At 35.7% G+C, this 16,093-nt stretch overlaps 1 protein-coding gene across 3 annotated transcripts in view; it reads right to left on the bottom strand.

Annotated features, from left to right (window-relative positions):
• Positions 1-16,093, bottom strand: part of LOC137075700 (RNA-binding motif, single-stranded-interacting protein 1) — a 107,410-nt gene that overhangs the window by 81,402 nt on the left and 9,915 nt on the right. Inside the window, exon 1 of one of the 3 annotated variants that reach the window (XM_067444593.1) lies at positions 11,671-11,808. The exons of 1 other annotated variant lie outside the window; for it this stretch is intronic. In XM_067444593.1, coding sequence (XP_067300694.1) covers positions 11,671-11,757 — 87 coding nt within the window. In that variant the 5' untranslated portion in view covers positions 11,758-11,808. Of the gene's footprint in view, positions 1-512; positions 852-11,670; positions 11,809-16,093 lie in introns of those variants that run through there. One more of the 3 variants, XM_067444595.1, reaches the window with a different exon arrangement.

Genomic DNA, 16,093 nt, shown 5'->3' with positions numbered 1-16,093 from the left:
TGACCATTACAGGTCACTAAAGTAGATTAACCACAGAAACCAAGCAGTCCATCAGAGCAGGTAAGGCTGTGAACATGCATCCCCATCAGAGGAAAATGCAGTGACGTGCATGAGACACGTAAAAACTTGTTCAAATAGAGGCCTATTTTTAAACTCGTGGGACGGGTTTGGATTGAAAGGTGTATTAAAATTGTGAATGAGTGAGTCTGTGCTCTGCAACACAATAAAAATCAAAAGCTAACACAACAAAAACACACCCATCGGAGACGAGCATTTGATTGGAAGGGCACAAATGACAGCTATTCTTTATGGATTAGTTTCATGGAAGTGCTGCTTTTGGACCCTAATGTAGTCTTTCATCACAAGTCCTGTCTGGAACGCTCCACGCATTTTGGTTATTGTTTTTATTACTACAATAAAAGTGCCAAACGCACTGTCCAACAAACACATATAGACTTCAAAGCCGCACTTTGAACAACAGGGCCACAGTTAAAGTGAAATAAGATGTTTACCTGTTTACGATTATATGACGTCCTCACGGTGTGGCCAGAATTAGCAAAAATCATCCTCAAACCAAATATCCACTGACGCCGGATGAATAAATTTCTACCAAATGCTTCTATCTCGTATGTTCTCGCGTATCCAGGAGGGTAAAGTTGTGTTTGTGGCTCTATAAACCATAGAGATGGAGCTGTGCCGTCATATAGTCTCACTTTGACGTATGTTTAGGGCGAATCGTCACGGTGGAGGAATATTATCTCTTGCGGAAGGAGCTGCATAAATCCCACGGACGCTCGCTGTAGTCGGCTTGCCCAGCCCGTCTGTTCGGCTCAGTTCATTGATCTGCGGTGACTTCTCCACAGAACTACACCTCCCACTATGGAAGAAACCACTCGATCTCTTTAAAGGGGGGAGGGACTGCATACACACAACACTTACAAACCTCACAAACAGCCTCGTCACACAAATAACAATGCAGATTGCATGCTAGGTATGCATGCACGCATTTACATGCGCTATGATCAGTGCACAACATTCCAGTTTCTGCGCGGGAGGATATGACATTACATCCACCCCACCTTTGCACCGTCTTGGTTTCCTTTGGCTCACATACTTCACATTCCTGAGTGAGGCCATCAGGTTTTGTGGTTTTACAATTTCATATGTGCTATAGGGCTGATCTAACACCGTGTTTTAAAAAAAGAGAAGCCAAAATGAGTGTAAACAACATGAAAAAAACAATGCCAATGAACTATAGACAGATATTTTCATCAAAAAAGGGCAATTTGTAGCTATTCTGTGTTTTCTGACTGTAGGAAGAGCTTGAACATGTAAGCTGACTCCTCGACGGGTGAAGTGGGAGTAAAAAAAAAAACATAAAAACATGTTCAGGTCACACTTGGCATTTTAAAAAGGAAGAAGAAATCAGAAATTATAATTTGCATAAAGAAAATGAAGTACATACATACATACATATATATATATATATATATATATATATATATATATATATATATATATATATATATATATATATATATATATATAAACTTTTATGTTAGATTAATCATTTTGACAGCACTAATATACCACATATTTTTTAAAATTGAGATTTATACATTAATGGAAAGCTTTGATATGATGTACGGTTTTTGTTAGCATAGTGCAATATCTGGCAGAGATACAACTATTTGACAAAATCTGGAATCTAGGGTGCAAAAAATAAATAAATCTAATAAACGGAGAAATACACACCATCACACCATCGGTGCTCGGCCCTAAATATTGAGAAAATCAAAATATATATATATAGGCAATTAATTTACAAAATATAATTATATATATAGTAATGAGAATTTGAGAGGGAAATGTGTTTAATTGTCATGAAAATCTGTCATTTTCTTTATGCAAAATCCAGAAATTGGACTGAAATATGACTTGGACGTGTTCTTTGCAGGTTTCACCTAAATGACATTCAATACTTTTAGGACCATTAAGATATTTTGGCATTGTGAAGAATATTTTCATGACAATTAAAAACAGAGATGTTTTACTTTTTAAAATTACTTTCATTAAGTGATATTACATAGAGTAAAAACAAAATAAATTATAAAAATAATTGTATTAAATAAATTCCTTTTAATGTAATAAATAATAAATGAAAATGTATTTTAATAAAAATGTGTGGGAGACATAAATAAAAAAAGTAAATAATTAAATATTTTTACATCCTATTATGGGATGGATGGATGGATGGATGGATGGATGGATAGGTGGATGGATGGATGGATGGATGGATGGATGGATGGATGGATGGATGGATGGATGGATGGATGGATGGATGGAAATATATAATATTTTTAACATAACTTTAAAATTCCTCCAATCTACTGGTAAACATCTAATCTCTACCTCAAAAAATTAAAACCATGTCAATGAAGACATTAAAGTCCAAAAAACCAAACTGTCCAAGCGGATTGATGTTTCTTTGCTACTGATGTCAAGTCTTTTTTATCTGGCTGAATACAGCGGTGCCGGTATGACGTAGATTTAGAAGCTAAAATGCGGAAACGGTTTAGCATTTTAGCACCTTTAGTTCCATCGTCCTGGAGTCAATGGGTTTTTGGTTAACTGGCTGAAATAAGGTCTGTAGTGAACATATATTAAAATATATATTTAAAAAAAAAACTTAATATAAGCTTGGCCTTAAACTAATATAAATGCTATAATAAAGCATGTTTGTGTTTTATGGAGAAAAAAATAGGCTACTTTTGCATTATTGAAAGTGAAATAAACAATTGTATTATTGAAGAAATAATAGTGTATTATTTCTTATTTTAATTACTATACACATTGTCCATTTTTTCTTAATGCATTGTGTGTCTAGAGATTGGCATTATTTAAAAGCACAATAAATAATTTTGTAAACTGAAAGACATAACTTATTTATATATAATGAAAGAGCACCAAATCAATGCTTTGAAACATTGCTTTTTAAGTTTTAAAAAGCACAATATGTACGATTTTTGATTCAAATACCGAAAAACCACTAGAACGGTGTTATATATTTAATTGACTTGTGCATTAACATTATCCCAAATGTTTCCAAGAATGTTTAAATCCAGAGAAATCAGCAATTTTTACCAGGACATGAACCGTGTCCATTCGGCGCCTATCAAAGAAATAGTTTTTATTTTACAACACCAAAGACGCTTTAATATATGATGTGTTTTATTAGACAGGTGAGCTACTGTTTGGATCATTCATCGACAGAAACGAATGATTCAGCACAGCACGGTTAGTCTTAATGTTTAAATCTCTTGATTTGCCACAAGATGTTTTACCATGCCTATCGATTAGCCTAAAAGCTACGCCTTTGTTTTGAATAAGCAACCTCTAGCGGTGAAAAATCACATATTGTGGCTTTATTTTAAAGGGGGGGTGAAATGCTGTTTCATGCATACTGAGCTTTACACTGTTAAAGGCTTGGATTCCCATCCTAAACATAGACAAAGTTTCAAAAACTAATGTTTGACGTTTGATAGAGTATTTCTGTGTTAAAAATACTCCTTCCGGTTTCTCACAAGTTTTTTTTCGAGTGTGGGTCGGCTTGACGTCAATAGAGCGGAAGGTCCTTGTATGGGCCGTACGGGCTCTTCTCCCGGTAGGGTGCGCGCGCGCGAGACTAGAGCGAGAGAGGAAATGCACGCCCATAAACACTCTCTCAGGTGCACAGCCAGTTGTCCGTGAACACTTATGTCGTTATAGTCCGCGCCGCGCTCCACTTTATTCCTATGGGTGACGTCGAGCGACTTCAACGCTTCAGCACAGCATTCTGGGAAGGCAGCGCTGCATTTGAACGCAGAAATGACGGGAAGCGTCACAATATCGCTTCAGTCGCGTCGCAAAAGTGGATCTCCACGGTCACTGCTGTCAGGACTTCACCAAATCATACCACAGAAGTGTGTTTTTGACGGAGCGGTCCAGCGATAAAGGTTCGGTCCTGCTTTGGAAGCAGCTGGTGAGTAAAACTGCTTCAAATGTCTGTGCTGTTGGCTATCGTCGCGTGAGTAAACATCAGTAAACGACACGATCGTGTATAACGTTAGTTAATTTATCAATGGAGCATGCGATCTATGGTGTGTGTTTAAATACATTTGTTTAGCTGACCAATATAGGTGTCAGTTTGTTTATTGTAAAACCACCCAAACATAAACCTAGAGTTCTCACAAAGCGTGCTTCTTCATTGTTGTTCTCTGTATAACGTTACACTAGTCTGACGTGCAAAACCGTTTTTCTTGCTACTGCTAAGGTTTAGTCGCATACAATAGTCCATAAACCGAATCATGTCCTCATAAACTGCGAGTAAACACACACAAATGTTGACAGGCCACTAAATACAGTCCATACCACAGAGACGGACGTCCTGATGTTGCTGTTTCCCTGTTAAGTTTATTTCTGCCTCAGATTTGATTGTGGATCATATATCTATTAGCTGAGATCGATAGCATGGGTTTCTCCACGCTTGAGGACGTCACCACTTTGTTCGCGATCGTCATTCTTTAGCTCCGCCCACACGATACGCCTCCAGCCGCTCATTTTTTTCCGGAAAGACTCGGTACAGCCTATATTTATTTTATAAATATAATAAAACTAAAGAGATTTTCGGAGATATGAAGGATGCAATACTACTCTATAGGTACTCAAGATTGACATGAGATTGACTGAAACTGAGTGTTTCACCCCCCCTTTAAACCGGTTTTAGAATAATATTGAAGTCGTCATCAAAATGAAAGTATGGAAGTAATGTAGTGACAGAAATAAAAACGTTCTCTGTCCTCGCTCTGGACAGTCATAAACCAACTTCCTGAGGTGCATCATGGGACGCTTTTAAACAGTAGTAAAGAAGGAACATGTGTGATGAGCACTATACAGCTTCACTATATCTGCTGCAAGGGCAACTAGTCTATGTAAACACAAACAGAAATAAAAATCCAAATCTCTCTAACACACAGAGCACGTCATGTCTTCCTCCTTCTCTCTCTGAGGTTGAATGTAAAGCACGTCCTCACACCTAAACACTGCATTTCCTGTTGCCTTCTTAAATAACTTCCCCTGAGCTCATCAGTTTTCATTTTCAGTCTGCTGTTTTGAATATAAATTTGATCTTAGAAGCACCGAAAACACCTTGTGGTATCAATAATCCCCAGCCATGCCTGATTGTGCTTAGACAGCATTTTACGTCGGATAGTTAGAATGTAAATGGGTCATTTACAGCAGAGAGCATAAGATCTTTGGCCTTGGATCCGATCCTTTTCCTTTTGGTGACGAAAAAGAAATCCGACTGGAAAACTGTCCTATTCAGGACAGAGCAAACACGAGCATGTGAGTTACTATCGTTCATCAAAGCAGCATCAGAGATTTACTAAAAAAAGAAGAAGAAAAAATTTGCACAGAAAAAGGCAAAAATGCCCCAGATAAACATTGGGCCAAAAAAGGTCATGCACTGTATTCTTAAGCCCTATTCGGACGGTAATTGTTTTTTCGTGGGGTCGTAAGGTATTTTCATCACACACACACACACACACACACACACACACACACACACACACACACACACACACACACACACACACACACACACACACACACACACACACACACACACACCAGTGTTGGGAGTAACGCATTACAAAAGTAATACATTACAGTAACTTATTACTTTTTGATGTAACACAGTAGTGTAAGGCATTACTAATGAATTTTCAGTAATATTTTCCTCGTTACATTTTCAGTAATGCTTGCGTTACACACACACACACACACCCACCCCACCCCACCCCCACCCCCCAAAAAAAGAAAACGGAAAAGGAAAAAAAATAGTGAAACATTAACGCATGAAAAATGCAAGTTATTACCTGTTCGTGGTCAGTCAATAGCCGTGTGTGGTGTCCAGGTTAGTAAATAAAGACTAAATGACAGCTTCTGATATATTTGTATAGCGATTTACTTTATTCATCTCCCTTTTGCTGGGGTACATTTGTAGGCTATAGCCTATTGTGTGACATTACGTGTTTAGGGCGGATTTTACAGAAGTGCAGCAGGCATGATTTCAGCCTCTGTGCTCCCGCTGGCCAGTGGAAATGTGGCTAAAGAAGGTTTAAAGGCTCTGTCGTTTAAAAGGAAACCACAACGGCGAGCGCGTCGAAGAACGGACGAGGGACGAGGCACGCGCTGCTGAGCCAAACTAAACACTTGGGTGAAGATGACAGAATAAGACTACTGCACACCGTGGTTTTGATTTTTTAACTCCACTCCTTGGAGAAAAAATATATTGTTGGTTTAACTTAACGTAACCTAGTTGCCTTAAAATTTTGAAATTAAAATTGGTTTAATAAATAGAAACTTAAAATATAATAGCATCGGACCACATACAAAATGGGATAAATCATGAAAATAGCACAATTTGGCATGTTTCACTGCATCATCAATAATAAAACACACAATTACCCAATAACAATTTTAATAATATTTGAATACTTGTTGTCGATTCTTAAAATTGTTCATTGTCTTAACTTTTTTGATTTTAATCAACTTAAATTAAGGCAACCAGATAACTTTTATCAGATAACAGATTTTTTTTTTTTTTACAGTGCACACACACACACACCAATAAAAAGCTGTATAATCAAACAAAGGGACTTGTAATTTTTTCTGATGTATTATTGACAGCGCATTTATTGTGTATCTCTGACCCCCAGCTTAAGCGTTCTGCTAATACTTCCATGCGATCTGGATGTTTTCAGAACAGTCAAATTGATATGGACATGTTTAAACTGTTACGTAGGCGGAGGGGTGGACTAATGTGGTTTCCTGCACTATAAAAGGACACTGGGGGTCATGACAGTGACCTGTGGCACCTTTCTCTCTCGGCTGTGTACATGTTTGTGTAAGTAATGCCAGCATGTCACAAGCAAATGAGGTGACAGAAAGAGCTGATTCAGCAAAAACAGAGGGTCACAGTGCAAAATGAAACCAAAGGACAAAGAGAGAGCGAAGAGAGGGGTGGCCATACTAGATTGCAATTTTCTTTCTGTCTTTTTCTGTTCTGCGCCCCAGAACCCTTCCCTCATCTATCCTTTATGATCATGTGACTGCATCTGTGATGAACAGCTGATATCACTTGATATAATAAATACATTTTGGAAATCATTAAAAAAAAGTTAAATAGAAATAATTGGTAACACTTTAATATGGGGAACAAATTCACTATTAACTACGACTTTTGCCTCAATAAACTTCTAATTTACTGCTTATTCGTAGTTAGTAAAGTATTTAAGTTTAGGTATTGGGTAGGATTAAGGGATGCAGAATATGGTCATGCAGAATAAGGGATTAATATGTGATTTATAAGTACTAAAAAACAACCATTAAGTACTTATAAAGCACATATTAATGCCTTATTCTACATCCCTTAATCCAACATGCAAAATTCCCTTGTGCAAAAAATATTTTTATTTGGTAACACTTTTTTTAAAACTAGTAATATACTACTAATAACTAGTTAATAGTGAGAATAGGACCAAAAAATAAAGGGTCCAATTCTCACTATTAACTAGTTGCTTATTAGCATGCATATTACTAGGATATTGGTTTGTTTTTTAGTACTTATAAATCACATATTAATCCCTTATTCAACTCAATTATCCTACCCAATACCTAAACCTAAATTCTTTACTAACTACGAATAAGCAGTAAATTAGAAGTTTATTGAGGAAAGTCGTAGTTAATAGTGAATTTGTGTTCCCCATACTACCAATTATTTCTATTTAACTTTTTTTTAATGATTTCCAAAATGTATTTATTATATCAAGTGATATCAGCTGTTCATTACAGATGCAGTCACATGATCAAAAAGGATAGATGAGGGAAGGGTTCTGGGGCGCAGAACAGAAAAAGACAGAAAGAAAATTGCAAACAATATATGGAAATGAGGAGCAATATCCAAGTGGATAAACAGGGCTTAACCTTTCATTTTTATTACTGTAAAGACCCGTTCACACCAACAATAATTACTATAATCATAACGATAAAGATATAGTTCGGGAAAAACATTATAGGGCTGATGTAATACAAATTTCATGATTCGATTTCGATTCACAAGTTTGTGATTCAATTGTATTCTGATTCAATTTGATTCTACAGTATAGCGATTATTGTGTGTGTATATATATATATAAAAATAATCTCTCAGCTAATGCTGTAAACTTTACACAGGAGTCAGTTTCTGGGTAAAATTAACTGAACACAAATAAACACTTAAATTACACTCAAGAAAGTTTTTTAATACAGTTATAATACTTTACAACTTTACAAATATTCTTACTCCAATGCGTTTTTAAACATTCAAATGGTGGCTGTCAACTTGACAGATTTATTCAAACATGCATTACATATATTGAAGAAAATCAGATATCAAATATGTAAGATGTTGCATATATTTGGCAAAATACTCCTCTCCAGAGTTCATTTTTTAGTTTATGGACAATGGATATTTTTATTTTTTTCTGAGGTGAATGTGAAGTTACAAGCTGTTTTACTGACATCTTTCCGCAGTTGAAACACTGAGCGATTACATGAGACATGATATAGATTTTGGTAAGTTGTACTGAATCTTTAAAGGGACCATCAAAAAATGAAATTTATCCCATGACTTACTCACCCTCAAGTCATTCTAGGTGTATATGACACTCCTCTTTCAGACAAATGAAAGTGGAGTTATATTAAACAAGTCCTGCTAATCCAAGCTTTATAATGAAAATGATTGCCATTGAAGTCCATAAAAATGCATCTGTCCGTCATATAACTGCTCCACACGGCTCTGGGAGGTGAATAAAGGCCTTCTGAAGAAAAACGATGCATTTGTGTAAAAAAAATATCCATATTTAAAACTTTTTAAAGTTAATTTCCAGCCGATCGCCTTCCATGGAAAAGTGTTGAAAGTGCTTTCTCGGAGTTCAAGATGCATAGCAACTTAATACGGAAGGCGATCGGCCGTAAATTTACTTTATAAAGTTTTAAATATGGATATTTTTCTTACACAAATGCAACAGTTCACTTCAGAAGGTCTTTGTTAACCTCCCAGAGCTGTGTGGAGCAGTTATATGACGAACAGATGCACTTTTATGGACATCAAAAACAGAACAACAATCACTGCCAGTATAAAGCGTGAATTAGCAGGACTTTTTTAATATAACTCTGATTGTGTTCGTCTAAAGGAAGAATGTCATACACCTAGGATGACTAATTTTTATTTTTGGGTGAACTATCCCTTTAACACACTTTCAGATGCTCATTCATGTTTATTTTGTGCTGTAACTGGTATTAAAGCGGAGGAGAAGATCAAGTCACATGTGCTCTGCACTTCTGCTTCTCTTGAACTGAGGCAAACACCACATTAAACATCACCAAAACTACTGAATTTTGTAGTAAAATGGACAGAATTTGTATATCATCAAAAGTAACACAGCACAAAGATTATTTTGATTAATTGGATGGGAGGCGTCCTTGTTCCGGTCATTCATTAAAACAGGAAAGATTAATCCATTCTTGCAATATAAGAATCAATATCGGTTCGTTAAAATGAGAATCGATTAAAATCGATATTTTTTACCCAGCCGTATTCCACACACCATAACTATAAATGATATTATGACTGCAGCTGATGATTGATAAAAACATCGAAAGAATCTATCCAGCTGTCAGAGCTCGAGCATTTAAAGCAGCAGGCGACAAAACTGTAGCGAGCCCTTGGCATAAACAGAGTGATGTTTTGCGTTGGTGTGGACGCTAATATAGTTATCGTTCTTGGTGTGAACGAGCTTGTCTTGAAGTTAAATCAATATTTAACTTCAATGTTGTTCTCTGAGATTAAAGCCGTAGTCTGTAAATGTTTCCTCTTTGTCACCACCTCTGTTTGAAACCTGTTATTTGTGGAATTATCATCTTTACGTGGGTTGTGCATTGACGGTACATGGATTAATCGGATGTTTTGATGAGTGTGTGTGGCTGTCATTAACCTCACCGATGTGGATACGGTTCTTCAGAAGCAAAGATTCTACACTTTGGAAGTTTGACCAAAATTTGACAAAGTTTGACCAAGAATTTTCCCTGGAAAATGTCACCTGAACAAGCGAGTAACGTCTGCCATTTATTCATTTGTTCTGACCAACTGAGGAAAAAAAACATTACAATAAATTGCGTTACCAATGGTAATTACATCTTACACTCGCTTAGCTCAAATCACATCAAACAGAGCATGTTAACAGTCCTAGCATTGCGTGACTGTTTATTTAGTGTGTATTAGCGCCACCTGTAGAATCAATACAGTCTAATCTTTTGCTTTTGACTGCGGGTGAATCGTCAATGATGATTGTCGTTTGGACCGTTCTGGATTACATCCCGCCGTCAAAATGATACGTTTAATTATTCCAGCGGCTGTGAGAAAAGGCTATAAATGATCCGCCACCTGCAGCATCCTCACATGCAATTGCTTACAAGCCGGACTCTTTCTTTATCTATACAGACGTGACTTAATGATGCAACAACATGCTCGAATTTCAGGCGGAAACACACCTGTAGCAATCAAATTATAACACATTATTACAAGTTTAACGTTGTGAATCGGGCTAAAGAGGTACTGTTACTTTCAGTAACTTTTGAACACTGGCTTGTGTACTTTCTCAAATTGATTTTGGATCATTTTAACCAATAAAAAGTTAAGACTGCAGCATTTACATTAATATCAGTTCACTGACACTCAAAAAATAAAAAAGTCACTATGTTTGTGAACGAGTGTTCGATTTATATTCAAGAGAAACCGAGGAGATTGTTAAAAATGTTAATGAGCCTCCATCACCAACAAGCACAAACTAGATATTGGGCTTTTATCCATCAGGAACGGATTGAATTGTAAAAAAAAAAAAAAAAGGTCTTCATCCGAACATGACAGACATTTTAGAGGTAGAGCAAGATTACCAAGAGAACTATCCTTTGGAATATCATGCATAATAAGACCAGGAACATGCATTAAGAAAGTGAATAAGGTCGATTTCGGGACATTTTTGTTGACATTGCATGATAAACAACTGAGTCCAGAAGCAAAGCAGGTTAAGAACCGCTGGTTTATAATACCAAGGATGTTTAACAAAATCTAGAGGAGGTTTAACCCTACAGGAAGGGAGCCCACAAATCAGTCCTAAAGTATCCCGGCCTGACACGGTACAGCTGTCCGTGCTGAATGTGCAGAGAAAACAAATGAAGAGGAAAGCGCTAGCCTCCCCCACAGGCTATCAGAGCGACTATATATCACACTTTAGCATGCCAACATGTGAACACGCATGCATGTGCATAAATCCATGCAAACTTATACGTACTTGCACACGTCGCTACTGTGCCAACAAACACAAGAAGCTTTTAAACTCCAAAGCAACCACGTTAAAGCGAGCGCGCAACTTGCCCAGACCACATTCTCGACATTCTCTCTGTAATGGAGAAACATTTCAGCCTGTGACTTCCTCACAGAGAATCTTGTTCGGTCTCGGTCCATTTGCAAACTATAAATGAAATGTTGCAATTTCTGCGCCGTTGAAACTGTGAAGCCCGATGTACCTTCCTGCCCCTGCCGTCCGGATCGAATCGAGGGCCCCATCTTCTTGGCTGGGGCCACATTGTAGTCGTCAAAAGCTTCGAGTTCATCACGGCAGGCGCTGGCGCACTACGAAAGCAGCGTGTTTACATGTGTGTGTGTGTGTGTGTGTGTGTGCGTCTGTCGCACAGGAAGACGCCTCCTTCACACGGATAGTCAGTGATAGAACGAGAGACACAAAAGAAAGAGAGAGTATGGAGAGAGAGAGAGAGTATGACATTTTCTTTTAGAAATTTCCATTTTCAGACTTGGAAATGATGCAAATTCCATACTTTTCCAAACTGCGTAGGGACCCTTTGAAAGTAACATTTATTATAAAATCTAAAGAGCAAGCAGCCAATATAATGTATAATTCAATAAAAGCAAATAGGGTGAACAGAAAATGGATGGATTTTGTATAAACACTTATTTGACACAGTATTTATTTTATACAGCATTACATTTTTCAATGCTGATATAATTTAATGAAACATGCAAAAATTTACTGAAATTAAAATCAACTTATTTAACACAATGTTTAATTAAAATTGAAAATAAATTGTTTATCCATAATCCTTTTGGCAGATTTTGAAAATGGCACTAATGGGTCAAAAACATGATCTCAAATTTAGATTTTGGCAGCGTTCAAATGAGTGAATATTACTGGCTATTTTAAAAAGTAGCCCAATCAAAAAAAGATGAGACATTAGCAGACCAGGAGATCATTTGGTGCAATGCTCAGAATTTGTGTGTGTAATTTGTTTTATCATAACACCCTATGATTGCAGTGATGCAGAAATGCAGATGGAATCGCGAAATCCATTCATAAAAATGGAATTTGAAGTTTTTTGATGAATAATTGAAAAGCAGGTCAGCACACTTAAAGGGGTACTTCAGCGCTGGGAAGATGAATCTGTATTTAAACTGGGCCATCAATGTAGTAGAAATGTGAAATTATTTTTGAATTTGGTGCCTTCTAGACTGAGAAAAGACAGAAAATGTATTTTTGTCTCATGGGGATAAAAGACTACAATTCCCAGAATGCTTCGCTGCCCAGTGAGGCCATTCCCAAAACCACCACTGCTGGATTACTGTGAATGAGTTGGAGAAGACACTACAATTAAAAACTAAACGTGTGTGTTCAATATAATGAGTGAGTCGCCGCGCGAGTATCACAGCACTGAGCACTAACTGCAGGAGTCAGATAAATGAGCTGATGAGCTCTCGTGATGAGAGTGGAGGTAATCGCGTCTACACTCGCGGCATACATTCACAACGCGAGCTCAGTCTGGCGCGTTTCAGTTCATGCCTTTGCAAGCTTAACTTTCATAGAAATAATTTGAGAAGTTAAAAGACTTACATTGCTCACCATAGCTCCGTTTAAATGAGTGCCTGTAGCTGCGAGCTGAGCTGTGAGTGAGATCTCTCAGGGTTTCTACTGATACAAAGCCATATGCTAATCGCTGAAGTAACCCTTTTAATCAAATCACGATATGGGCTAGTGTCTGACTCTGTGAATAATAAACTGCAAAAAGACTGTTTAAATATGAATCCTGCATGTTCTGCGCATGTTTCCCACACACACACTGAAGGACGCGTGACGCTCGTGGTGTTTTCAGCCTCTGCCGTCTCACTATATGAGGACATGAACTTCATCTCCAGAGCCGCTCTGAGAAAAAGACATCGTTTGAGAAAAACTATCGTCATATCATTAACATACAGAAACTCAAAGCTCTTTACGGCTGTCCGTCAAAATAAAAGATTTTAAGAAATTATATTACTGTTAAAATGTTTCTTCCATGTTTTAATTTTAACAGTAAAGCGAAATTGTGCAGAACGTTGTTTGACAAAAAAAAAGTTTAATTTCATATGATTTAAATTAATGTTTGATGTCTTTGATTACCAGAAAATACACAACATGAAATTTATGGGGGAAAAATTGAATAAAATGGAATTTGAAAAGAAAAATAATGTAATTTTTGTTAAACTTTAATAAATTGTTATTAAATTGTATGTCTCATGATTTCAAATAATTAGAGATGCTTTTTAACTACTTAAAATGTTACTAAAAATTACTTTAAGTACTTAAAATTACTTATAATGTAATTAAATCATTAAAATGGGGTAAAATAAATAAATTATAATAATAATAATAATAATAATACGGATTACATAAGACCCTAATTCAATCACTAATTGATCCCTACACTTTTGGTCATATATATATATATATATATATATATATATATATATGACCAAAAGTGTAGGGATCAATTAGTGATTGAATTAGGGTGATTGAATTATATATATATATATATATATATATATATATATATATATATATATATATATATATATATATATATATATATATATATATAATATATATATATATATAATATATATATATATATATAATATATATATATATATATATATATATATATATATATATATTTTTTTTTTTTTTCTTCTTCTTTTCTGAATAGGGCCCAAACACATGAAAACAGAGAAGATGAAGACAAAAATGGCTAGACTTTTTTATACACGGTTTTTATTTTTATGTTTTTCAATGCTGATTTCTAAAGCTAACGTTGATATAATTTAATGAGACATGCAAACATTTGCAGAAATTAAATACATAATAAAATTAATTGTTTATCCATTGTCAAGGGTGTTGGCAGATTTGGAAAATGACACATGGGGAACTAATACTTGACAAATTGGTCAAAAACATGATCTCAGATCTAGATTTCGGCAGCATTCAAATGAATAAGTGTTACTTAGACTTTAGTCCAATCAAAAAAAGATGAGAAATTAGCAGCCCAGAAGATAATTTGGTGAATTGCTCAGAATTTATGTGTGTAATTTCTTTATCATAACACGGCAGACGAGCTTTACGTGTGTGGACGGCTTCTGTGAAAATAACAGGAAAGATCTAGTTCTGTCCAATTACCCGCATGCATCGAGTGTGAGTGTGTTTGATTTGGTCTGAATTGGAAAGGGGCTCTGAGAGAGATTAAGTGAAATGAGATCCTGTAAAACTCATGACTTTAATATCATTTATTTATTTGCATGACACAAAGCACCGTTTCACTCCTGCGACCCACAGATGTCATTTTTAAACAATCACAACAAATGAGACATTTCTCCAGAGTATATATCTGGAGATTAAAATATGATTATTCACATCAAAACACGACAAATCACAGCATTAACAAAATCCCGCCGTCGTGTGAAATATTCATCTGCTCAAAATGAGCTTTTAGGCTTTCTACTGGTCAAAACATTGGAAACATTAATATGTTATGTTTTTGAAAATTCTCTTATCAAGCTTACATTTATTTGATCAAAAACTGTAATATTGTGAAATAATATTAAGATTTAAAATAATGTTGTTGTTTTTTAAAATACTTTGAAAATATACTTTATTATTTTTTTGGAACTGGTGATACTTTTTTCAGGATTTATTGATGACTAAAAAAAATTAAAAGAACAGCATTTATTTATAAATATAAATCTTTTCTAACAATATAAGTCTTAATATCACTTTTTATCAATTTAACACATCCTTGATGAATAAAAGTATTCATTTCTTTCTTTTTTAAATAGAATAAAAGCCTGCAAACTTTTAAACAATACTGTTACAAAACCTGTTTGAGCAATATTGAGATTTCTATTATAAATAAAGGCTTTTTTAACTTTTTATATTCATCAAAGTAGGCTATCACAGGTTATGGACCATAAAGACTGGAGTCATGATTGTCAGGGTTCTAACCTGGCAGCTCTGTCTGTTTTGTCTTTGTTTAATGTTTCTATGTTTGTTTTGTGTCTTAGTACTTGGATCTGTCTCTCTTTGTGTCTGTCATGTGTTCCTCTTGTCCTACCTCCTTGTTTGCCGTTACCACGCCCCCTTGTTTAGTCTGGTCTAGTCCTCGTTTCTCTAATTGTGCTCACCTGTTCCTCATGTGCTCTGGTCCCTTTATATTGTGCTACCTTCCCTCATGTCTTTGCTGGTTCGTTGTGTATGTTTGTGAGCGTTTGCTTGTGCGTACATGTCTCTAGCTCCTTGTCTAGCCTAGTCTAGCCTTTTCTAGTTTTAGTGTCTCCTGTTTTTCTAGCTTTGAATTTATTTTCAGTTTTTTTCTTTGTTCCTGAGTTTTTGAGTCCAGTGATGGTTCTGTCTTTATTTTTGCTTGTTTTCTCCAGGTCTTAGTTTGGTTTTTTTTCTTCTAGCCTTATTGTTTAGTTTTCTGGGTTCTGATAGCTTACCTTTTTATTTTTTCTGTTTTCCACTTTTATTTTCTCAGTTCAGTCTTTTTATAGAGATTGGTTTTGTTTTATTTTTCTTCGTTTTCTAGCTCCAGTTTTTATTTTAAGTTTTTGTTTAATTTAGTCATAGTTCTT

Source organism: Pseudorasbora parva, chromosome 5 (genome assembly GCF_024679245.1).
Source record: "Pseudorasbora parva isolate DD20220531a chromosome 5, ASM2467924v1, whole genome shotgun sequence".
Lineage (NCBI taxonomy): Eukaryota > Metazoa > Chordata > Actinopteri > Cypriniformes > Gobionidae > Pseudorasbora > Pseudorasbora parva.
The sequence above is the reverse complement of the archived record's forward strand: the minus strand, read 5'-3'. Positions and strand labels throughout refer to the sequence as shown.